The 26,815-nt window shown below is 35.8% G+C and overlaps 1 protein-coding gene across 7 annotated transcripts in view; it reads left to right on the plus strand.

Moving 5' to 3' along the window:
• Window positions 1-26,815, plus strand: part of STX17 (syntaxin 17) — a 100,364-nt gene that overhangs the window by 44,493 nt on the left and 29,056 nt on the right. For all 7 annotated transcript variants that reach the window (XM_074196737.1, XM_074196744.1, XM_074196738.1 and 4 more), the window contains one exon: window positions 18,333-18,558. In XM_074196737.1, coding sequence (XP_074052838.1) covers window positions 18,333-18,558 — 226 coding nt within the window. The remainder of the gene's footprint in view (window positions 1-18,332; window positions 18,559-26,815) is intronic.

Genomic DNA, 26,815 nt, shown 5'->3' on the forward strand with positions numbered 1-26,815 from the left:
GAAAACTCTAAATGGAGTCTTTTTTTTTTATGATGGCTTTCAGGTAGATAAATAATTTATAAGTTACCTCTCTTGAATCTTAACTTCCAGATCAATAATTTTTTCTACAGGGCACTTTATATTTTCTTCTATTTTTCCCATGTTTTGTTTGATGAAATCTTGGTGACTCTTAGTCTCAGTTCCACTTGTCCAGTTCTAATTTTTAGGATTTTATTTTCTTCAGTTAGTTCTTGTATATTCTTTTCTTGTTAATTTTACTTTTAAAGGAGTTGTTTTTTCCATTTGCCCGATTTTATTTTTAGTTGTTTTCTTCATTCAATTTTTCCTACTTCTCTTGTATGACTTGTATTTCTTTTCCCAGTTTTTCTTCTTCCTCTTTTCTTTGGGTTTTTTTTTTTTTTGGTTTGTTTTTTAGATTTTTCAAGGCAATGGGGTTAAGTGGCTTGCCCAAGGCCACATGGCTAGGTAATTAATTAAATGTCTGAGATCGGATTTGAACCCAGGTACTCCTGACTCCAAGGCTGATGCTCTATCCACTATGCCACCTAGCCGCCCCCTCTTTGGTTTTTAAAATTCTTTTTGAGCTCTTCCAAGTTATCTTTTTGGATTTGAGACCAATTCATAATCCCCTTTGAGGCTTCACATATGCTTTTCTCTTCTGAGATAGCCTTATCTTCCCTGTCAGAATAGTAGCTTTCTAAATATTTAGCATTCTTTTTATTTTTCTACTTGTTTTAAAAGTACAAAATGGTACAGTCCCATTGGGTGCTGTCCCAAGCTTTTTGTGCCAGGACTGGAGATCTGATCCCTGGCTTTCTGCTCTGGCATCTCAGGTGCTCGTGATTTTGCTCCCTATGTTGGGGTAACATAACCCAACCCCTCTGGAATTTTACCTACTGATCCAAGGTTGGAATCCTCAATGTTGACCTGCTGAGCCTGGGACCTGAGCTCTGCTGTGGCTAAAGCCTGCCGGCTTCCCAGGTCTCCTGCCTACACTGAGCTGCACTCTCCTTTTATTCATGTGACATAGACCTTTCCTGAAGTCCCCCCCCCAAGATCTCTTGAGCTGAAAAATTGTTTCACTCTGCTTTGTTGTGGGTTCTGTCACTTTAGGGTCTGTTTAGATGCTTTATTTAAAGTTGAGGGAAAAGCTCTGGATGCTGCCTAGCTTCACACCACCATCTTGGGCTCCACTCAGGAAATCTCCCAATGCTACTTTATAAGTTCTTTCCTTTGGTAAATTTTTGTGCCTCCTTTACCAAGCTGTTAATTCTTTTCATCATATTCTTGCATTGCTCTCTTTTCTTTTTCTAGTTATTCCTCTATCTCTCTATTTGAGTTTTAAAATCATTTTTTAACCCTTTCAGAAATGCTTATTGGGCATATATCCAGTTCACATTGGTTTTTTTTGAAGCTTTGCTTGTAGCTGTTTTCACATTGTCTTCCTCTGAGTTTCTGAATTGATACTGTCTATCACCATTGTTGTTCTTTACAGTCAAGTTCTTTTTTGTTGTTTGCTCATTTTTTAGTTGGCTTCTTTTCTTTGAACTTTATTATTTTAAAGTTTGACTCTGTTCCTTGAGGATGGGGAGCACTGACTGTCTCATTCTTCAGACCTTTTCATGCAGCTGTTTTCATAGCTCGTTCTGTGAGTTTAGAAATTTTTGATGCTTCCAAGATAGTATAATCTAAAGAGAGATGTGATCTTTGCTCTGGAGACCAGATTTGAACCCAGGTACTCCTGACTCCAAGGCCGGTGCTTTATCCACTACACCACCTAGCCACCCCAATAAATTTTAAAGACTGATGAGCACACTTAATAACTACCTAGCTATGTGACCTTGGGCAAGTCACTTAATCCCATTTGTCTTACCAAAAAAACAAAAAAAAAGACTGATGAACAGAGCTTGCTTTTTTACACCTGACTTCTCTCCCCTACTATTTCCTACTTCTGCAGTACGTTATTCTATTTGGTTTGGTAGTTACTGACCAACTACATGCCAACCGATTGATCACCTTTTGTATATAAGCACACATTGTCAGTTCTAAATAAGCTGCTGCCAGTACAATAAGGCTAATCTGCCAGTACAGAACAATTAATGAGAACCTGGGCTGGTTATCAGAATGGAGATTCATATGAATCAAAGATAGGAATTCAGGTGAATAGTTAAACTCACTCTCTTACCAGAGTTCTGCCTGTAATGAAATCCCAAAGGAAGACACTTAAGAAGGCAACAATTTGAATAAGAAGGAAATGGGTTGTGTTAGCATAGAACACTCACAACTTCAATTATGAAGTCTTAGGATTAGCCAGGAATCAATACATTACCAGAGAAGGGCAGTAAAGCCAGAACAATGTTGTACCAAAATGGGAATTCACATATAAACCAAGGTCAAAATAAAAATGTGTTAGATTCAAGTCTCAAGAATTAAGCAAGATTAGGGGCAAAGGGGAGAATTTTTTCAAAGGACAAATCAGCATTTAATTCCTTTTGAGGGGGCAAGAGCATCGACTAGCCATATCTATCCAGAATTTAAAGGAGGCAAACAGGGTCTGATCATACATACTAAACACCAAAGGCAATGGGTAGAGTGCTGAGCCTAGAATCAAGAAGATCAGAGTTCAGATGTGACCTCAGACATTCAGTTGTTAGCATGAGCTTAGCTTCCTCAACTATAAAAAGGAAATAGTACCTACCTTCTAAAATTGTTATGAGGACCAAATAAGTTAGTTGTACAGTCCTTAGCATAGTCTAATTATCTCATTAATCTCAACTATGTCCTGAAGAATTCTAACAGTTCTAGCATTTTAATTTAAAGTTAGGCAGGTCCCTCTTCTCCTTTATCTTGCAGTATGTTTAAATGAAAATTCTCTGTAATTTTGAACTGAGTTTTCCTAAATTTCATATCTGGAAATAAGTAGCTACCAAACAACACCTTCTTTTCTATTTTATAAAACAACAGTCTATCCTTTCTGTGGGATGGAATCACTTTCTATTTCTGTATAACTTTGAGATCAGTTTCAGAGTGAGCAAAAAGGAGAGTACTAATAGTGAAATCCCTAAATTATGCAGGCAAAAGCTTCTGGGCAAGGCTGTTGCAGTAGGTGTCAACCCTGTAGTGAGCTTTGAGATAGACCAATTGATTAAAACCACCCACTTGGGGCTCCTAAGCCATGCTCTTTTCTAGTGTAAGTAGAACTATGCTTATGTCTTTTGTTTCATATGTTTTTTTATCTGTTTACTCGTTTTGTCTTCTTTAAGTATTCATAACTATTATATGAGAAGTATGAATAAAGTTCTAAGATTCCAAAGTGTATGTTTAATAGATGGCTAGTTTTTTTAAATAATTAAAATAAATAAATTATTTAATAAAATACTATAATAAAAATAAAATAAATAATTGAAATATTTAAGATAAATATATTTTAAAATAAGATATTTGACATTTATATAACACTTTAAAGTTTCTAAAATACTATAGACATGGTATCTCATTAGAGCCTTGAAATGAGATAGATATTGTTATGTGCATTTTACAGGTGAGGAAAATAAAGCATAGGGAAATTAAATGATCTGTGCTTAGTCATATAATTAGAAAGTAGCTGATACAGCACTCTAATTCATGTGTTCTTCCTTGCTCTAAGCTCCAGACTTTATTCGGTATCTTGCTACATACTAATTTTAGAAAAATGAGATCCAGGATACAGAAAGGGATTTTCATTCATTCATTCGTTCATTCGTTTGTTTATTATTTTTTATTTTTAAAGATTTTATTTGAGTTTTGAGTTTTACAGTTTTTCTCCCAATCTTACTTCCCTACCCCCACCCTCACCCCCTATGGAAAGCAATCTGTCAGTCTTTATTTTGTTTCCATGTTGTACATTGATCCAAATTGAGTGTGATGAGAGAGAAATCACATCCTTAAGGAAGAAACAAAAAGTATAAGAGATAACAAGATCAGACAATAAGATATATGGTTTTTTCCCCCTAAATTAAAGGGACTAGCCCTTGAAATTTGTTCAAACTCCATGGCTCTTTATCTGGATACAGATGGTACTCTCCATTGCAGACAACCAAAAATTGTCCCTGGTTGTTGCACTGATGGAATGAGTGAGTCCATCAAGGTTGAACATGGTGCTGATAGTGTACAGTGTTTTTCTGTTTCTGCTCATCTCACTCAGCATCAGTTCATGCAAATCCTTGTAGGCTTCCCTGAATTCCAGTTCCTCCTGGTTTCTAATAGAACAATAGTATTCCATGACATACATATACCACAGTTTGCTAAGCCATTCCCTAGTTGAAGGACATTTACTTGATTTCCAATTTTTTGCCACTACAAACAGGGTTGCTATGAAAATTTTTGTACAAGTGATGTTTTTACCCTTTTTCATCATCTCTTCAGGGTATAGACCCAGTAGTAGTGTTGCTGGATCAAAGGGTATGCACATTGGCCATAGTTCCAAATTTCTGTCTAGAAAGGTTGGTTGAGTTCACAGCTCCACCAACAGTGTAATAGTGTCCCAGATTTCCCACAACCCTTCCAACAATGATCATTAATTATCCTTTCTGGTTATATTGGCCAGTCTGAGAGGTGTGAGGTGGTACCTCAGAGAAACTTTGTTTTGCATTTCTCTAATAATTAATGATTTAGAGCAATTTTTCATGTGGCTGTGAATTGCTTTGATCTCCTCATCTGTAAATTGCCTTCAATTGGGAAATGGCTTTTTTTTTTAGGTTTTTGCAAGGCAAATGGGGTTAAGTGGCTTGCCCAAGGCCACACAGCTAGGTAATTATTAAGTGTCTGAGGTGGGATTTGAACCCAGGTACTCCTGACTCCAAGGCCGGTGCTTTATCTACTACGCCACCTAGCCGACCCATGGGAAATGGCTTTTTTTTAAAAATATGACTCAGTTCTCTGTATATTTTAGAAATGAGTCCTTTGTCAGAATCATTAGTTGTAAAGATTGTTTCCCAGTTTACTACATTTCCTTTGATCTTGGTTACATTGGTTTTATCTATGCAAAACCTTTTTAATTTAATGTAATCAAAGTCATCTAGTTTGTTTTTGGTGATGTTCTCCATCTCTTCCTTAGTCATAAACTGCTCCCCTTTCCATAGATCTGACAGGTAGACTAGTCTTTGATCTTCTAATTTGCTTATAGTATTGTTTTTTTATGTCTAAATCCTGTAACAATTTGGATCTTATCTTGGTAAAGGGTGTTAGGTGATGGTCTAATCTAAGTTTCTTCCATACTAACTTCCAATTTTCCCAGCAGTTTTTATCAAATAGAGAGTTTTTATCCCAATAGCTGGACTCTTTGGGTTTATCAAACAGCAGATTACTATAATCCTCTCCTGCTTTTGCACCTAGTCTATTCCACTGGTCTACCACTCTTTTTCTTAGTCAATACCAAACAGTTTTGATAACTGATGCTTTTTTGGATCAGGTAGGGCTAAGCCACCTTCTTTTGTACTTTTTTCATTAAATTCCTGGAAATTCTTGACTTTTTATTTCTCCATATGCATTTACTTACAGTTTTTTCTAATTAATTTTTTGGAATTTTGGTAGGGCACTAAACAGATAGTTTTGATAGAGTTGTCATTTTTATTATATTAGCTGTACCTATCCATGAGTAGTTGCTATTTGCCCAGTTATTTAAATCTGATTTAATTTGTGTGAGAAGTGTTTTATAATTGTTTTCAAAAAGTTTCTGAGTCTGTCTAGGCAAATAGACTCCCAGGTATTTTATATTGTCTGAGGTTATTTTGAATGGGATTTCTCTTTCTAGCTCTTCCTGCTGTACCTTGCTAGACATATATAGAAAAGTTGAGGATTTATGAGGGTTTATTTTATAACCTACAACTTTGCTAAAATTGCTAATTGTTTACAGTATTTTTTTGGATGATTTCTTGGGATTCTCTAGGTAGACCATCGTGTCATCTGCAAAGAGTGAGAGTTTTGTCTCTTTCTTCCCAATTCTAATCTTCAATTTCTTTTTCTTCTCTAATTGCTGAAGCTAACATTTCTAATAAGATATTGAATAGTAGTGATGACAATGGGCATCCTTGTTTCACCCCTGATCTTATTGGGAATGCCTCTAGCCTCTCCCCATTGAATATAATGCTTGTTGATAGTTTCAGATAGATACTGCTAATTATTCTAACGAACAGTCCATTTATTCCTACACTCTCTAGTGTTTTTAGTAGGAATGGATGCTGTATTTTGTCAAAAGCTTTTTCACCATCTATTAATACGATCATATAATTTCTGATAGGTTTGTTGTTGATATAATTGAGTACTAACAAATTTCTGAATATTGAACCAACCCTGCATTCCTGGAATAAATCCTACTTGATCGTAATGTATTATCCCAGTGATAACTTGTTGTAATCATTTTGCTAAGATTTTATTTAAGATTTTTGCATCTATATTCATTAGGGAAATAGGTCTATAATTTTCTTTCTCTGTTTTAACTCTTCCTGGTTTAGGTATCAGCACCATATTAGTTTCATAGAAACAGGCAGGGTTCCACCTTCCCCTATTTTTATATAGAATTGGAACCAATTGTTCCTTAAATGTTTGGTAGAATTCACTTGTGAATCCATCAGACCCTGGAGATTTTTTCTTAGGGAGTTCAATGATGGCTTGTTGAATTTCTTTTTCTGAGATAGGGTTGTTTAGAAATTTAATCTCCTTCATTTAACTTGGGCAACTTATATTTTTGTAGATATTCATCCATTTCACTTAGATTATCAAATTTATTGGCATAGAGTTGAGCAAAATAATTTTGAATTATTACTTTAATTTCCTCCTCATTGGTAGTGAGTTCGCCATTTTCATTTATGATACTAGCAACTTGGTTTTCTTCTTTCTTTTTTTTAATCAAATTGACCAGAGGTTTATCAATTTTATTGTTTTTTTCATAAAACCAACAGTTTTTTTGCTTTCAATTTTATTAATTTCTCCTTTACTTTTTAGAATTTCTAATTTGGCATTTAATTGGGGATTTTTAATTTGTTCTTTCTCTAATTTTTTTAGTTGCATATTTAGTTCATTGATTTCCTCTTTCTCTAATTTATTCATTTAAGCATTTAAAGATGTAATACATCGCCTGAGAGCCACTTTGAGTGAATCTTATAGGTTTTGGTATGTTGTTTCATTATTGTTATTATGTAGGAGAAAATGATTAATTCTTTCTATAATTTGTTTTTTGGTCCATTCATTCTTTAAAATGAAGTTATCCAGTTTCCAATTGGTCCTGGATCTGTATCTCCTTGGCCCAATATTGCTTATGACTTTTATTGCATTGTGATATGAGAAAGATGTATTCACTATTTCTGCCTTTCTGCAGTTGATCGTTAGGTTTTTATGCCCTAGTACATGGTCAATTTTTGTATAAGTTCCATGTACTGCTGAGAAAAAGGTATATTCCTTTCTATCCCTATTCAAGTTCCTCCATAAGTCTACCATATCTAATTTGTCTAACCATCTATTTACCTCCTTAACTTCAGATAGGGATTTATCAAAAGAATTCTAATCTGAATAGAATTTCTCTTTGAAACTTCTTTGTTAAGTTAAAACTTCCTTTAAAAATAAATTTCCAGAGTAAAAAATGTTGCAACTTCTTTGTCCATTTCAGTATCTGGAATCTAAAATAACCCCAAAAGGAAATTTTACATAATGTTTCATTCCTTCAGCACTTAGTAAGCATCTACTAAGTAAAATGTATAATACATGGTATTGGGACTACAAAGATTAAATTAGAATAATTCCCAGAGTTTAAGGAACTTAGGGCCTGCCAAGGATGATGAGATACCAGCACTTACAATCCAATATTTCCAAAGCTTAAATGTGTTTTCTCCACTAAGGACATAGATAGTGCTTTATAGTGTTACTCACATAATATATTTCAGTATAGGGGGGCAGAGCCAACATGGCAGTGTGAAGGCAGCATTTCCCGGGAACTTCTTCTCCCCAAAAAACAAACAAATGATGACTCTAGCCAAAATTTAGATGGGCAGAACCCACAGAAAGATTGAGTGATACATTTTCCCAGTCCAAGATAACTTAGAAGTTCTGTGGGAAAGGTATGTTTCACCAGGCCCCGGGGTTGGAAAAAAGCCCAGCCCAGTGCAGGCCAGAGATCACCAGCAACAACTTGAAGGGGTGGGGAGAGAACTCTGCTACACCAGAATGAGTGTGGAGTGAGGAGCAACTGTCACGGGGAAGTCTGCAGAGATTTCTTTGCTCTCCCTTGCAGTAGGACTCTGCTGTGAGCTTACACTCAGATCCAGGTTGGAGTTTGGGCTTCCATACTAAGATAGCAGGATCCCTCCTTATAGCTCTAGTGCAGAGGGAAGTGTGTGTGTGTGTGTGTGTGTTTGAGAATCTGTGTATCAAAGCACAGGCAAGAGAGCATAAGACCTTGGAGAGGAATAAAGGTCCCAGTGGGGTGTCACCCCCCCCCCCAAAAAAAATACCCAAACCTTGGAAGTGTTATAAATTAGTCTTAGGTTGAGGAAATGAGTAAACAACAGAAAAGAAGAATCTGACCCATGGAAGATCAAAACACATACTCAGATGATGACAAAATCGGAGCTTCCATATTCAAAACCTCCAAGAGAAATAGAAAATGGACTCAGACTATGGATGAGCTCAAAAAAGACTTTGAAAAGCAATTAAGGGAGGTGGAGGAAAAATTGGGAGGAGAAATGAGAGCAATGCAGAAAAATCATGAAAACCAAATCAAAAGCTTGGTAAAAGATATACAAAAATAATATGTTAAAAACCAGTTTAGGCCAAATGGAAAAAGCAAAACAAAAGGCAAATGAGAAGAATGCCTTAAAAAGCAGAATTGGCCAGCTGGAAAAGGAGATAAGAAAGCTTTCTGAAGAAAATAACTCCTTCAAATGGAGAATGGAACTAAAGGAAGCTGATGACTTTGCAAGAAATCAGGAAGAAATAAAACTCTTACCAAAAAAAGTAAAAAATTAGAAGAAAATGTGAACTATCTCATTGGAAAAGCAATCAACCTCGAAAACAGATCCAGAAGAAATAATTTAAAAATTATTGGGCTAATGAAAGCCACCATCAGGAGAAGAGCCTAGACTTCATTTTTCAAGAAATAATACAACAAAATTGTCTTGAGATCCAAGAAGCAGAGGGTAAAATAGAAATGGAGAGAAGTCACCTGTCACCTCCTGAAAGAGATACAAAAGAAAAACTTCCAGGAATATTATAGTCACATTTCAAAATTCCCAAATCAAAGAGAAAATTCAAAAACCTGCCAGAAACAGACAATTCAACTACGAGGCTCCATTGTCAGGATTACACAGGATCTGGCAGCACCTACATTAAGGGCTTGTAGGAATTAGAATATGATATTCTAGAAGGCAAAAGATCTTGGTTTACAACCAAGAATCAAGTACCCAGCAAAACTGAACATCCTCTTTCAGGGGAAAAGATGGATTTTCAATGAAACAGGGGACTTTCAAACTTTCCTATTGAAATAACCAGAGCTGAATAGAAAGTTTGGTTTCCAAGTACAGGACTCTGGTGAACCATGCGGGGGGGTGGATGAGAAGGACTAAGTATAAGGAACTTAATGATATTGAACCATTTGTATTCCTGCATGGGAAGAAGATATTGATAACTCATATGAACTTTCTCTTGTTTATAAGAGCTGTTAGGAGGAGCATAAATAGACAGGACACAGGAAGGAGCAGAATATAATGGTATAATATAGCAAAAAGATGGAGTCAGTGGGTGATAAAGTAAAGTACTGGGAGGAAGGAAAAGGAGATGAAGCAGCTAAAAAATTTCACATAAGTCAAAAAAAAAGAGTGGCTAGGTGACACAGTGGATAGAGCACTGGCCCTGGAGTCAAGAGGACCTGAGTTCAAATGTGGCCTCAGACACTAATTACCTAGCTGTGTGGGCTTGGGCAAGCCACTTAAACCCATTGCCTTGTAAAACAAACAAACAAAAGAGTCAACAAAAAGCTTTTTCAATGGAGTGGAAAAGGGGGAAAGCAAGGGGTAATGAGTGAGCCTTCATTTTAATCAGAAATGGCTCAGAGAGGAGATAACATACATATTTAATAGCGTGAGGAAATCTATCTTACCCTAGAGAAAAATAAGGGGGAATGGGTGATAGAAGAGAGGGAAGATCGAGGGAGAGGGTACTCAGATTCAACACACTTTTGGAAAGGTCCAGGATGAAAGGAAAGAGAGAATAGAATAAATAAGAGTGGGGAGGAATAGAGTGGAGGTACAGCTAGTAATAGCAACTGTGGGGAAAAATATTGAAGCAACTTCTCTGGTGGACTTAAGCAACTCACCCCAGAGACAGAGCCATTGAAATCTGAACACAGATTGAGGTACAATTTTTTTTTCTCTCTATTCTTGAGGTTTCTCTTCTTCTTGGGGGGGGGGGTTATGTTTACTCTTATAACATTGAATTTACATCAGTGTATAGCATGGAAACAACGTAGAGACTATCAACCTTTGGGGGAGGGAAGGGAGTATGGGGGAAAATTGTAAAATTAAAAACCTTACAAAAATGATAGGTACATATTACTATTGTATATAATTGGAAAACAAATAAAATTTTTAACTTCAAAAAAATATATTTCAGTATAGGTTAAAACCTCTTTAATTCAGATTTAACCCCTAACATGGGATTCTGTGAAAGAGATCTAAGTAAGACTGAATGGGAAAAGTATCTATTTCAATGAATTCTATTAATCAAGGACCCTTTGATTAAAATTTTACCTCAGGAGAAATTATTAAGAACTACTGGGAGCCCCCTTCCCCTTTTAGATAGAAATATATATATAAATAATATATACATACATAAAGTTGTAAATATGATTGTTTTTCAGTCATTCTGTCTTGTTTATATAATAGCTGTTACTCAGTTGTGTCTAATTTTTTGTGACCCTATGGACCATAGCACACCAATGCTGTTCGTGAGATTTTTTCCTCAGCAAAGATGCTGCAATATTTTGCCATTTCCTTCTGCAGTGGATTAAGACAAAACAAAAGGTTAAATGATTTGCCCAGGGTTACATAACTTAGTGTCTGAGGCTAAATTTGAACTCTGCTCTTCCTGACTTGAAGGCCCAGAACTATATCCACTGAACCATCTAGCTGCCATATATGTATATGTATATGTGTATATGTAAATGTGTTTGTATATATCATGCATAAACATTTTGTTTATGCATAAATATTTTGTTAAATATTTACCAATTATGAAAATTTTTAATATTTAAAAAAATTTTTAAGTTTCTAATTCTCTCCCTTTTCTTCCCTTCCATATCCTTTGAGAAGCCAAGCAATTTAATATAAATTTTATGTAAAAAAAAATCACACAAAACCTTTCTATATTAACTAACCACTTTGCAAAAGAAATAAACAACCCTTTTCCCTCCAAGAAATGTAAAATCTTTAAAAAGTATGCTTCAGTAAGCACTTAAGATTGCATAGTCTGTTCTCTCTCTGGAGGAAGATAACATTTTTCATCATGAGTCCTTTGGAATTGACTTGGATTATTGTCTTTGCTCAAAGTATTACTGATAATAGTGAGGTCTTTCACAATTGATCATCATTACAATATTACTGTTACTATGAACAATAATCTTCGACTCTGTTTGCTCCACTTTGTATCAGTTCAAGCAGATCTTTTCTGAAAACATCTTGCTCAGCATTTTGTGTAGCACAATATACTGTATTTCCCCATGTATAAGATGCTCCCATGTATAAGATGCACTTTAATTTTGGGGCCTGAAATTTGAAAAAAAATTATTTCATAGAGTTATTAAATTCATTTTATTCATTATGAAATTCAAGGCCCTTCTGCTCCAGGCATCTTTTGGGCAAGTCTAGTGTGTGGACACATGCTTAGTCCATTCTGTTTCATGAACCTGAAACACCAATTGTGTCCTCCTTTGAAATCAACACTTCTTTTTCATCAACAATTCTTCTGGCCTCCTACTGAACCCTCTTTGTGGACACAGAAATTCCAATGGCCCTTTGCTCTTCGTTTCTCTATTCAATTCCCTAAGTCAGGCCATTTTGCTGCCTTGCCTCTCATGGACTTCTGCTGGGGTGTTTCAAGTACGGTTTCTTCTTTCTGCAGTCAGTCTTGGATTGTTTTCCCAGTTGGCAGATGAGCAACTTAAATTCAACAGCACAATGTCCATTCACTTTTGCAAATCAGATCACTTTGAACTTGAATTCAGCACTTATAAAAATCTTTTCTGAGCCTTTCTGGGCAAAACATAGCAAAGAGTAACCTAATATACTGGTAACAAATATAAAACAATGAGCATAAAGACAACATGGGGAAATATAGTATCCATCACAATCCTATATCACAGTGTTTAACCATTTTCCAATTTATGGGCATCAGCTCAATTTTTAATTCTTTTGCCACTTCAAAAAGAGAGCTGTTTTAATTTTTTTTTTTTAATTTTCTCCTTTTTTTTTTATCTTTGGGATTAGAACTCGTAATGGTATTGCTGGATCAAAGAGTATGCACAGTTTTATAGCCCTTTGGGCATAGATTCAAATTGTCCTGCAGGTATTTGGGACTTTTTCACATTCCCTCCATCATTTGTCAATTTCCTTTTTTGTCATATTATTCATTTTGAATTGTTTTAATTTGCATTTCTCTAATCATTAGTGAATTAGAGCATTTTTTCATGTGTTTATTGATAGCTTTGATTTCTTCTGAAAAGTATTTGTTTGCAGCCATTTTCAGGAATGGCTCTGGTTTTTATAGATTTGAAGGCCCTTTTATATTGATTCCTTACTTTTAATAAGTCTTCTAAAATCTGTCCTAATTACCTATTTTCCTTTCTAATAAATAGTGATGACTTTTAATCTTTTTTTCCCTCAAAAGTTATATAGTATAGTCTGGTTATTCAGCAGATCATTTTGCCTTTTGTCTCCCTGTGCCATCATTTGAATGTTTTGCATAGGATCTTAATACAATGGGAAATTACACATCCAGGTTGTGATGTTAATTTATGTCCATAAAGAACAATTTGCTTAAACGCTCTTTCTTTGAGCTCTAGAAATATAAATGAGGAAGACTTGGTGAATATTTTTTACCCATTGAATTTTTACATTTGGTGGCAAAGATTTCTCCAAGAGTGAGTAATTCATACAGACTCAAAGGACAACAAAGATGTGCATACTCTTTGATCCAGAAATACCACTACTGGGTCTATACCATGAAGAGATGATGAAAAAGGGTAAAAACATCACTTGTACAAAAATATTCATAGCAGCCCTGTTAGTGGTGGCAAAGAATTAGAAATTAAGTGAATATCCTTCAATTGGGAAATAGTTTAACAAACTGTGCTATATGTATATGTTAGAACACTATTGTTCTATTAGAAACCAGGAGGGCTGGGAATTCAGGGAAGCCTGGAAAGATGTGCATGAACTGATCCATGAGCAGAACCAGAAGAACATTGTAGATCTTAACGGCAACATGGGGGTGATGATCAACCTTAATGGACTTGCTCATTCCATCAGGCACAATTTTGGGGTACCTGTGATGGAGAGTACCATCTGTATCCAGAGAAAGAATTGTGGAGTTTGAACAAAGACCATAGACCATTATCTTATTATGTGATTTTGTTATCTCTTATACTTTTCTTTCTCAAGGATATTTTTCTCTCATCACAATCAACTTAGATCAATGTATACCATGGAAACAATGTAAAGACTAACAGACTTTTCTTCTATGGGAGTTGGGGGGGGGGAAGGGAAGCAAGATTAGGGGGAAAATTGTAAAATTCAAAATAAATGAGTAATTCAACATGCATACCAAGAAAAGGAGAAAAATCCATGCATGAGATTTTTATGTTCAAATAAGATTTATTAAAAAATTTGCTTCATTACAAACCAAGGCCTCTGGAGAAAGAGGTTCAAGGATGTATGATTTGGGTTCTCCAAGGTTTTTATCCAAATTGGAGGGGTGATTTGCCACCTCCAAAAAATGACTTTCCTGCTTTTCCCTTTGGTACAAATTCTCTGCTATAGACACACACACACACACACACACACACACACACACACACACACACACACATATAGATAGATAGATATAGATATAGATATATCTTATTGATTTTTAGAAATTGCCAGGTGGTGATAGGAGAGGAAATAAGATGTTATTAATATCTTCAACCTTAGAAGCATAAATTTTTGCTTTTATAATTGTCTTAATTATAATACTTGTATTAATTAGCCAATTAATTAAAATGGGCTCAGGCTAATGGATGAGCTCAAAAAAAGACTTTGAACACATTCAACTTAGATCAGTGCATACCATGGAAACAAAGTAAAGACAAACTACCTTTGGGGGGGGAGGGAAGCAAGATTGGGGGAAAAAAATAGTAAAATTCAAAATAAATAAAATCTTTCCCCCCAAAAAAAGACTTTGAAAAGCAATTATAGGAGGTAGAAGAAAAATTGGGAAGAGAAATGCAGATAAATGCAGATAAATCATGAAAACTAAGTCAAGATCTTGGTGAAAGAAATACAAAAAAATATTGAGGAAAATATGTTAAAGACCAGTTTAGGCCAAATGGAAAAAGCAATGCAAAAGACAAATGAGGAGAAGAATGCCTTAAAAAGCAGAATTGGCCAGCTAGAAAAGGAGATAAGAAAGCTCTGAAAAAAATAACTCCTTCAAATGCAGAATGGAACTAAAGGAAGCCAATGACTTTGTGAGAAATGAGGAAGAAAGAAGACTACAAAAAAAAAAAACCCAAATATTAGAAGAAAATGTTCAATATCTCATTCAAAAAAACAACTGACTTTGAAAACAGACCCAGGAGAGAGAATTTAATTTTTTCCACTTTAAATTTATTGATTTATTTGAATTTTACAATTTCCCCCAGTCTCACTTCCCTCCCCTCACCCTCCAAAGGAAGTCTGTTAATCTTTCCTTTGTTTCCATGGTATATCTGGATCTAATTTAAATGTGATGAGAGACAAATATCCTTAAGAAAGAAAAATAAAGTATAAGAGATAACAAAATTACATAATAAGATAATGGTCTTTGTTCAAACTCCACAGTTCTTTCTCTGGATACCGATGGTATTATCCATTACAGATACTCCAAATTTGTGCCTTATTGTTGCACTGATGGAATGAGAAAGTCCATTAAGGTTGATTATCACCTCCATATTGCCATTAGGGTGTATAATGTTCTTCTGGTTTCTGCTCATGGATAAGTTCATGCAAATCTTCCAGGCTTCCCTGAATTCCCATCCCTCCTGGTTTTTAATAGAAAAATAGTGTTCCATCATATAGCACAGTTTATTAAGCTATTTCCCAATTGAAGGACATTCACTTAATTTCTAATTCTTTGCCACTACAAACAGGCCTGTTATGAATATTTTTGTACAAGTGATGTTTTTACCCTTTTTTTCATAACCTCTTCAGGGTATAGATCCAGTAGTGGTATTTCTGAATCAAAGCGTATGCACAAATTGCTCCAAGAGAGATAATTTAAAAATTATTGGATTATCTGAAAGTCTTGTCTAGGAAAAGAGACTAGATTTCATTTTTCAAGAAATTACATAGCAAAATTGCCTTGAGATCCTAGAAGCAGAGGATAAAATAGAAATTGAGGGAATTACAGATCACCTCCTCAAAGAGATCCCAAAAGAAAAACTTCCAGGAATATTATAGCTAAATTCCAAAACTCCCAAGTCAAAAAGAAAATACTAAAAGCTGCCAGAGACAAATAATTCAACTACCATGGCTCTATAGTCAGGATTAAACAGGATCTGGCAGCATCTACTTTATGGGCTTGTAGGGATTGGAATATGATATTCTGGAAGACAAAAGATCTTGGTTTACAACTGAGAATCAACTACTCAGCAAAACTGAACATCCTCTTTCTGGGGAAAAGGTGAACTTTCAATGAAACAGGACTTTCAAACTTTGCTGCTGAAACAGTCAGAGCTGAACAGAAAGTTTGATCTCCAAGTACAGGACTCAGGTGAACCATAGAGAAGGTGGACAAGAAGGACTAACTATGAGGAACTTAATGATGTTGAACTATTTGCATCCTTGCATGAGAAGAAGATACTGATAACTTATAGGACCTTTCTTATTTATAAGAGCAGTTAGTAAAAGCATATATAAATAAGGCGCAGGAAGGAGCTGAATATAATGGTATAATACAGTAAAAAGACAGAGTCAGTAGGTGATAAAGGAAAGAACTGGGAGGAAGAGAAAGGAGAGGAAGAAGGGACTAAGATTTTCACATAAGAGTTGAGAAAAAGCTTTTGTAATGGAGTGAAAGAGGGGGAAGGTGAGGGGGAAAGAGTGAGCCTTCATTCTCATCAGAAATGGCTCAGAGAGGAAATAATATACACACTTAATAGGGTGAGGAAATCTATCTTACCCTAGAGAAAAATGATAGGAAAGGGATGGGATAAGGGGGAATGGGGGAAGGGAAGGGAGAGCAGGTGAGAGAGGAGAGGAAAGATTGTGGGAGAGGGTACTCAGATACAACACACTTATGAGCCTGGACAGGGTGTGAAAGGAGAGAGAATAGAATAGAATAAATGAGAGTGGGGAAGAATAAAGTGAAGGGATATATGGCATGTAATAGCAACTGTGGAAAAAATATTGAAGCAACTTCTGATGGACTTATAATAAAGAAGGCATCTTGTCCCAGAGACAGAGCTGTTGGAATCTGAACACAGACTGAAGTACACTTTTTTTCTCTCTTACTATTGTTGAGGTTTCTCATCTTTCAGGGGGGAGGGAGGGAAATTTATGTTTACTCTCACGATAAGATTATTGTAACAATATAAAATAAATAAACCAAAAAAAATTTTTTTAAATTCTGTAGCAAAGCTCCTGTGGCCACCCTATAGACCACCTCATCCATCAGCTTTCTTTTATGTCTGGTAAAAATATTCTGGATCCAGTTTCTTTAACCTTTTTTTTTGGTAAATATTTTATTTGTTTTCCAATTATATTCAATAGTAGTTTCTACCTATCATCTTTTGGTAAGGTTTTGAATTTTATATATTTTCCCCTACTTCCCCCCCCCCCCCAAGGCAGTCTGATAATCATTACATTGTTTAACCTGCTGTTTTGAATCACTTCTCAAAACTCATTCACTTTGAGAAGTCTCAGGGTTGTCAGTAATCAAAGTTTTCCCTTAGTTGATCCTTAACCTGATAGTTGTTGTTTAGTCTTTCAGGGATGTCTGATTCTTTGATTCCTTCTGTCCTCCACTATCTTTTGAAGTTTGTCCAAGTACATGTTCATTATTTCCTAGATACTATCCATTTCATTCTCTGCTTTTCCCTTTTGCCTTCAATTGTTCTTAACTTCAGGATCTTTCCCAGTGAGTTCCATATTCTCAGTATATGACCAAAGTTTTTAAACTTCAACTTCAATATTTGAACTTCTAGTGAATAGCCTGAAATAATTTCTTTAAGTATTATTTGATTGATTTGTATTGATTGAGATCATCCTTGCTCTGTCAAAGGGACCCTCAAAAGCCTTCTCCAGGATAATAATTCAAAAATGTCAGTTTGGTGACACTGAATTTCCTTGTAGTCTCTCACAATCATATTGATCCTGGAAAAAAAATCATAATTGTGAGTATACCAAACTTTGTTGACAAGGTGATTGTCTCTGCCTTTTTAGTATGCTGTCCAAATTTGCCATTGTCTTATTTCCAAGGAATAGTTATCTTTTAATTTCATGTCTGCAATTGCTATTTGTTCTCCTTTGACAAGATCAAAGATATAAAATCTGATGCTGGCCCTGTTTACCAGAAAGTGATAGAACTAGATGCCAAGATCTTAGCTTGTTCTTGTTTTTTTATTTTAAACTTTAAGCCAGCTTTTACACTCTCCTTTCACTGTCCTTGAGTCTTCTTAATTTTTTCATCACTGTATAATACAGGCCTGAGTAATGCTTACTATATTGCTGTATTAAATATTTTATTATAAATAAGTAGTGGAATGTTTATGGTTATCACTTTACATAAACATCTGCAAATTTAGGACCCAAGAAGATGTTTTTTTTCTTTTAGGTTTTTTGTCTGCAACAAGGGCATTTCTATTAGAATTCAAATAATAATTATCTGAGTATATGTATTTTTCCCCAAGTAGATTATGTGTCACTTGACATCAAGGACATTAAGAAAAACTATATCCCCTGGACCAGGGTGTAGGTTGTACATAATAAGGGACACAAAGACTTAGTAATAAGTTGAATATTGAAAATTGAAATATTTTTGGTGATTTTTTTAAAACAAATTATTCATTGTAGCAACTCCGCTCCAACATCCAACAAATGGAGAAGCTCTGTTTGAAAGTTCATAAGGATGACAGAGGAGTTCTGAAAAGAATGATGGACCCTGTTAAAGAAACAGCTTCAGGTGCAATAGCAGAATTTCTCCAACTTCACCTGCAATCTGCGGAAGAGCTTAAAAATCAGTTTAATGAGGATGGATCCTCACTTCACTCTCCTTTGACAAGATCAATGACTGTAGGAGGTACGTATTATGCTAAGTATCATTTTAGATCATCTCAGCTAATTTGATTGAAGCAACTAAGCATATTAAGACTAGATAAGAAACGATTCAGGGAAGAAAACAACTATCTTTAGTTATTTGAAGGGCTATCAGTTGAAAGAAAGATTAGACTGCCCCAGAAGGGAGAACCAAGAGCAATGGGTAGAAGGTACAATTTTCTTGCAAGGCAAACGGGGTTAAGTGGCTTGCCCAAGGCCACACAGCTAGGTAATTATTAAGTTGTCTGAGACCGAATTTGAACCCAGGTACTCCTGACTTCAGGGCCGGTGCTTTATCCACTGTACCACCTAGCTGTCCCTATAGGTTTTAATTGAAGAAAAACTTCCTAAAAATTGGAACTGTAGGGGCGGCTAGATGGCGCAGTGGATAAAGCACCGGCCCTGAAGTCAGGAGTACCTGGGTTCAAATTCGGTCTCAGACACTTAATAATTACCTAGCTGTGTGGCCTTGGGCAAGCCACTTAACCCCGTTTGCCTTGCAAAAAAAAAAAAAACAAGCAAAATTGGAACTGTTGGGGAAGCTAGGTGGTGCAGTGGATAGAGCACTGGCCCTTGGAGTCAGGAGGACCTGAGTTCAAATCCGGCCTCAGACACTTTATAATTGCCTAACCTAGTGACTTTGGACAAGTCACTCAACCTCATTGCCTTAAATAAATTAAAAAAGAATTTTGAAAAAAGATCATTGAAAAGAAATTATTTCTAAAAAAAATGGAGTTATCCAACAGTAGACTGTCTGCTTTGAGTGGTAGATGGTCTCTCCTTGGACGTCTTCCTGCAAAGATAGAACATTCTCATGTTAAGAATCACCACTATAAAATGGAAATTCCTTTCCTATATGGATTAGTCTAGATGGCTTCTGAAATCCATCTCTCCAATTCTGTGACTCTATGAATTCCTTACCTGTATGAATTCCAGGCCCCTTCTCTTTTGTGACTGATAATTAGTGACATCCTCCTTTTGCCCAGAAGTTAATTCCCAGAAATTAATTCCCAAAGTCCTTCTCCTAAAATCCACCCCCCCACTTCCTCTGGACCAGATTGTTCAAAATATTTGTATTAACTATGTTAACTATAGTTTTCCCCTATATTGACATGGAAATCAAATTGTTATTCTAAGAAACAATTAGGGCTTCACTGTGTTTCATTTTCTAATTCATGTTTTATAAAAGATGATTGTATTTTCAAATGTTCTGAAATCATCCTACTCTGTAAATTCGCAGTGGTAGTATTTATAGGGAAAAGCAGTTCTAGCATTCAAAGGTAATCAAAAATCATAGATACAAACTGCTGTGTAATTGCACAGGAGATATTCTCGCTCCACCAGGCTTGGTTACAACTATTGGTCTCATGTTAAGTTTCATTCTGTTGTCCTTTGATGGCAGAAAAAGCTAAATTTTCTTTATATACATAGATAATAACTCTTCTCCATTTCCTTGATCAGGAGTAGAGCTTAGATACCCAGACAACATGACATTTGAGATCATAGTAATATCAATTCTGGTAAACCAGGCCAAGTGATTTTGTAATATGAAGGAAGCCAGGACAACTTAGCTATGGGAAAGAACAAGGAGCAGCTATGGTCATTAGCTTCTCTCAAATTCTGAAATTGTCTGTAGGCAAGAAGTAAAAGCTAGGACAACTTATATGTTAGTCTTTATTAGGTTGGCCAAAGCTGAGAATGAGGAAGAATGAGAGAGCTAGAAAAATCTCTTCATGTTTTTCAGTTATATCACCACTTCATGGCTCCATTTGGGGTTTTCCTCACAAAGATACTGGAGTGGTTTGCTATTTCTTTCTCCAGCTCATTTTACAGATCAGGAACCAGAAGGGTTAAATGACTTGCCCTGGGTAACATGGCTAGTGAACATCTTGAGGCTAAATTTGAACTCACAAAAATGAATCTTTCTGACCCCAGACTTAGTACTCTATCCACTGAACCACCTCACTGCCACTTTTATAGGGGAATAGTAAGATTCTCAGTGTCTTTTGCTATCAGGTGGATTTTTGTTTATTTTTTTCCTACGTTATATCTGTTTCCCTGGAGAGTCTTGTGTTATTTACCATCCTATAAACCACCTAAGATCTTAGACACAGCAAAAATTAAAGCATTTGGGTAATGATGAGCTCTTCCCTATTCTCTTCAATGACACTGTATCAAAAGCTTCATTATGGAGAGGGAAGACCCTCTGTTTCTCCTCATCTCAAAACTCCATTCCTTCTCATCCTTAGCTGTATAGGAGCCTGATAAAGACAATACACAGACTATATGAATAGCAGCAGAAACAACCTGGAGATGAAAATTCCTTCCTGGTCTCCAGCTGCAGTGACTTTGGCTTCCTGTAATCACCAGTGTTGTTGTTTTGGTTTTTTTTTTGGGGGGGGTTTAGGTTTTTGCAAGGCAAATGGGGTTAGGTGACTTGTCCAAGTCCACACAGGTAGGTAAATTATTAAGTGTCTGAGACTGGATTTGAACCCAGGTGTTCCTGACTCCAGGGCTGGTGCTTTATCCACTGTGCCACCTAGCCACCCCTATTCACCAGTGTTTTTCCTCTTACATTTCTAGACCAGTAGAGATACTGTTAGGTCAGTATGAACATTCTAACTTTGTTCCTGTGTTTTGGCAAATTGGAGATGGGTAGAAGGAACTTTACTGAATTAGAAAGTTCTGTTACTGGTGATTACCAACATTTTAAGGCCAAGATCCTGCATAGATTTAGTGTCCTCAAGAAAACCAGTGGTTTCAATTTGTAATAATTATGATGAGACAGTATGACTTAATGGATGAAGGGCTAACTTTGTAATCATGATGACCTGGGGTTCAAGTCCTGCTTTTGGCTTATAGTAGTTGTGGTACTCTGGACATCTTACTGAATCTCTTGGTGCTCCCCAGGCAACTATCTGAGACTTCGAGTTATATAACAGTTACAGTCTGTCTTGGTAGGGGGAGTTTCTTCCCTAGAAACTAATTATATCAGTGAAATTACAGGTGCAGACCAGTAACTAACATTAAAAAGCCTTTGACTCAGTTCCTCCCTTATGATTTATTTACAAACTACAGATGTATAAAAATAAAGCCTAAAGAGTAAAATCACCAGAGTATTGAATATCCACATAGAAAATGATTCTTTCTATTTAAAATATACCCTCATGACAATGTCTAAAATATATCATTTTTAGGGAGTTAATATAAGTCCACTATGGTTCTGATTAATTTTAAAAATATTTTTTCTCTGATAAATCAAAGTAAATATAGCTTTCATTTTTAAGTAGCACCAAAGCAGTATTTTATATATATATATATGTGGATAAAATCAAGCTTATGTCTTCTACTGAAAAATTTGAGAACTGCTTCAATTCTTGGACTGTTTCTTCAATAATATGAAAATGTCTTTTGGACTAAAATGTAAAATCCTTAATATATGTTAAAAAAAAAAACAGCGATTGAAGGCTATCAGCTTAAGTCTGGAGATTACAGTGAACCAGTAGATGGATCATAACATATTTGAAAAATACCCTATGAGAAAAAACCATGCAATTTTACCCAAACATAGTGCCCATTATCCTGAGGCAACTATAGAAACACTGTCCTCTGCACCAAACAGGAGGAAGAGGATTGACAGCATAGATCAGAAAAAAGATAAAAATATACAGAAAAACTTTATGAATAAGTAGACCACTTCAAGTGACATTAAGGTATACAATACAAAACTGTATTTAGCCTCTGAAACCTTTAAGATCAAAGAATATACCAAAAAAAAGGTCCTCTTCCATAAACAATCAGGTAATAGAGAATCATTAAAAAATGACTATCATGAGGATTTGTGGAAACAGGATGATACTGGTAATTTAAGACCATTATTTTTTAAATATATTTTTTTAATATCTTTTGTTGGGGGGGGTTGTTTTGTCTTTGGTTTTGTTTTTTTGCTAGGCAATGGGGTTAAGTGACTTGCCCAAGGTCACACCACTAGGTATTTATTAAGTGTCTGAGGCCAGACTTGAATTTTTGAGTCCAGGGCCAGTGCTCTATCCACTGCGCCACCTAACTGCCCCTATCTTTTGGCTTTATATCATCTAGTTCAATTTGCAGCACTCCCTTATGTCACATGCAGCCCACAACAGTCCTGAGTTTGGCCCAAATGAGATTAAAATGCAATTCTGTCTGATTTGATGTGTTGATGTATTAATTAAAAGTATCTATATAAATTTGTGGTTTTCTAAATCAAAGTATAACCCATATCATTCTTCTTGTTCAATCCTGTACTGGAAACTTCTGATAATGAATTTACATTGTAATACTTTTATTCAGTTATAAGAATTTCTCAATCCTATGTAAATGTCCTTAGAACATTGGATTTTTTTTAAATAGCAGGATAATAACTTGTTCCCAGACTTTTTTTTTAATAATGAACTCCATCAAAAAGAATGAGAACACGATGATGATTAGCTGGTGTTGATAATTGTTCTTTAGCGCTTACAATTCACTTTCTCTTTACAACTATCCTTTGAGAGTGTGTATATTAGGTATTCAAAAGTTTTCAGATCAGGGAACTGAGAATCAGAGAGAAAAGTGACTGTGCCAGGGTTATGTAGCTAGTAAGTGTTATGGACAAGATTCAGATTCAGTTCTCTTCTGACACTAAATCCAGGGAACTTTACGTTATACCATTGTTGCCATTATCAGAGCAGAGAAATGAGACTATTGCTTACATACCTCAGAGAATTTTTCTAGTTAAGAGCTGATTTGACTAGACGGAGGCAGTGTTACTAATTTTCTAAAAAAGTGATCAAATGAGGAGCTAGAGGAATAGTTGGCTGACAGTACACCTCTCACAGGGGTGGGTTTCATGAGTATCTATTTACCTGAAAGACAAAGAAAGGGCTCACTCCCTGACCAAGAAGAGTGTGTATGTACACCTGGGATAGTTGACACAAAGGGCAGATTGATAAGCAAGAGAACTCTAAAGTTGTGTTACTGCAGACAGGTCAGCAATTGCCTAGTTTAGTCAAAAGTGTGCTAGTTTTGGAGTACAGAGGCCTCGTTTCAAATGTAGACTCATACATAACTACATCCTTAGAAAAAAGTTGCTAGTTAGTAGAAGTCACTTAACTTCTCTATCTCAGTCTCTTCATATGGAAAATGAGACAATAAAATAGTTTCAGTATCTAGCTTGTAGGATTATTATGAAGAGCATGTTTCTCAAGCCTTAAAATATTTTAGAATTATGGCATCCTTACTATTTTCAGGGTTGGCCATTTCAAGGAAAACATAACCTGTGTTTCTGATCATTTGGTAGGCATGAAATGGAGAGATAGTAGTGAAAGATAGAAAAACAGGGAAAAGAGTTAAGATTAAACCAGTAAGGTGAAGTGAAAACTAAACTGCTTTGTGTAGTGTAGCTCATTAAGGGCTATATTTGTGCTATATTGGTGGTGATAGTGGTCACTTGATCCTATAGTGCAGGTAAAAGGACTTACATGTTAACTGGAGAATAGGGAAATGAAATTCTTCTCAATTGAACTCAAAGGGATGACTCTCTTAAGACTATTTGAATAAAATCATCTTTGGAGACAGATCACAACATATGAAAACCAAGAGAAATAGTTTTTGGATTAGAAAAGACAGTAAAAATATCTAATAAGTTGATGTCCAAGATAAATAGTATGAGAGCACCTAACTATTCTTGAAAAATTAAAATCATCTGGTCTAGATATTAACCATATCATTGGATACTTGAAAGAGCTAGAAGTAATGACTGAGCCATTGTCAGTGTTCTAGGAAAAGACAAATGTTGCAGTCAAAAAGAAGGAAAATTACCTCAATTTCTAGAGATTCTAGGACATCATTAAAATTCTAGGATATTATATTAAACCTGTAGTTCATGAACATCTAGATATCTAGCACTACTCTAAAAATTCTGTGATTCTTCAAGGTCCTGATGTAGAATATGGTTGACTAACATGTTCCTGGCAGTGAGTAAATCAGTCTGAAACAGCTCTTACTCCCGATGATAATGATGGCTTACATTTGCATAGACTTTTAGAGTTCACAGTAGTAATCTTGTTTTCATGATTACCTTATGACATAGGCAATACGTGTATTGTTCTTATTTTGAAGATGAGGAAACAAGATCAATTCATATTATCTTGGCAGGACCCAAAAACTATAAAGATATATAGAAACTAATTGAATGAGCTGTTAATTAACTCAGCCCACCCTGTAACTAAAGGATGGGAAGGAAAATCTGCCAAAAGATTCAGAGATCTGACACTTAATAATTGACCAGCTGTGTGACCTTGGGCAAGTCACTTAACCCCACTGCCTTGCAAAAACTAAAAAAAAAAAGATTCAGAGAGTGAGACAGGCCTTTACTTATGTTTAATTGCTAGCCCAGTAAAAAAAGTAGGCAGCCTGCAACAATTCAGTGTTCCAATTGAAGAGAGACTTTTGTAAGTACTATCTGGTACCCCAAAACTCTATCCTTAATCCCAGGAATGGCAGAGATGGTTCTTGGAGGTTATGCTTTTACTATTCTAAGGAAATGTAGGCAGCTGAGATGTAAAGATAGCAGATAATATCTTGGGACAGTAGTTCCAAGGACTACTCAGCTTTTCAAATCCTGTGAGGCTTGCTTTTAGGTAGCACCAAAAGTTAAGAGCCAAAACATTAAGATTAGTGTTTGGTAGTCTGTTCTGTCACTGCTGTTCAAAAACTATGCATTTTTTTGAAAGATGAGGTTAGCTAAGTGACATTTATTTGTGACAGAATGGTGTGGCACTATTGATATGTTGTCTTTTGCTGATTTTCCCTATATTTTTATTTCTGTGTTTTTGTGGAGTATGTGTCATTGAATGTTAATCTGTGGTTAGACTAGACACACTGAACAATAAAGAGTTTGGTGGTCATTGTTTTTGCTCTTAACAGCACATGGCAAACTTTTCCCTATTCTTTTAGACATGTATACCAGTGGTGTGACCTTGGTAGTCAGAGATCTCAGAGGGTCCTTGACATCTTGATGTTCAAGAGGAGAAAAAAAAAACTGATGAGTCTTCTGACTTAGGTCAATCACCATTAGCAGCTACCTAGCAATCAGAAATTTTCTACTCAGCAACTGAATTTTCTATTTCTATATGAAATTATCCTAATTCTTAGTTCCATCATTTGCATATTGTTACTGGAATATTTCTGTCAACACCTTCAAAGCTGCATGACTCCACCCACCCCACAATCTTAAATTTATGTATCAGAAGTATTCTGTGATATTAGAGCAAGCTGATCAAAATGTCTTACCACATTCAGTTGATTTTAGTAGTAAATATTGTTGTGTTCAGTCATATCTGTTTCTTCATGACCTTGTGTGAGATTTTCTTGTTAAAGATACTTGATTGGTTTGCTTTTTTTTCCTTCTCCAGGTAGATTAGGCAAACAGAGGTTAAGTGACCTGCTCAGGGTCACACAGTGTGTTTGAGGTCAGATTTAACTCAGGTCGTTCTGACTCCTGGCCTAGCCACTCTATCCACTGAGCTATCTAACTGCTTTAATTATTGTTATAGTATGTCATAATTATATAGTGCTTCTAAGTCTTAGACACTGTTTTCCACACAGCAATCCTGTGAAGTAGAACATAAATAAAAAAATGAATAAAGAAGTTATTGGGTGCTTATTATAAGCATTATATTTTGCCTAGTAAAGCTAGTCCCTGACCTCAAAGCATTGGCATTGTAATGGGGAAGACAGTACACATGGAAGGTTTCAGTTTCATGTCAAATAAGAGACCTGATAGCCTTAGGGTTTAGCAGCAACGCAAATGGTCATGCTTCTTCTTGAATGACATCTCCACTGACACATCATATATCCATTTCTGCTGGTGAACATTTTGACAGTAACAAGGACTTTGGCAAGAACTTTTCTTTCTAGATCTTTAGTATGTGTGGCAATAAGAACTTGCAGGAGCCATTGCCATTTCTATGTAAAGGACTGGGCTGGAGGTCTTGCTATCCCTGTGCTCTTGGTTGCAGGATCCTAGGCTGTCTGTCTCCTAGGATCAGGGTCTGGGGGGGCCATGGTGGTCAAGGTGGTGGAGGTGGTTTGACTTGCCTGGCACATGCTGCCTCCTGTCTCTCCCTCAGGTTCCTTGTTGCTTCAGCTGGGCTGGCTATATTATGTTGAAGGGTATAAATAATACATTGTTCACTAATCAATAGGAATTCTAGCATGTA

Source organism: Macrotis lagotis, chromosome 8 (assembly GCF_037893015.1).
Source record: "Macrotis lagotis isolate mMagLag1 chromosome 8, bilby.v1.9.chrom.fasta, whole genome shotgun sequence".
Classification (NCBI taxonomy): Eukaryota; Metazoa; Chordata; class Mammalia; order Peramelemorphia; family Peramelidae; genus Macrotis; species Macrotis lagotis.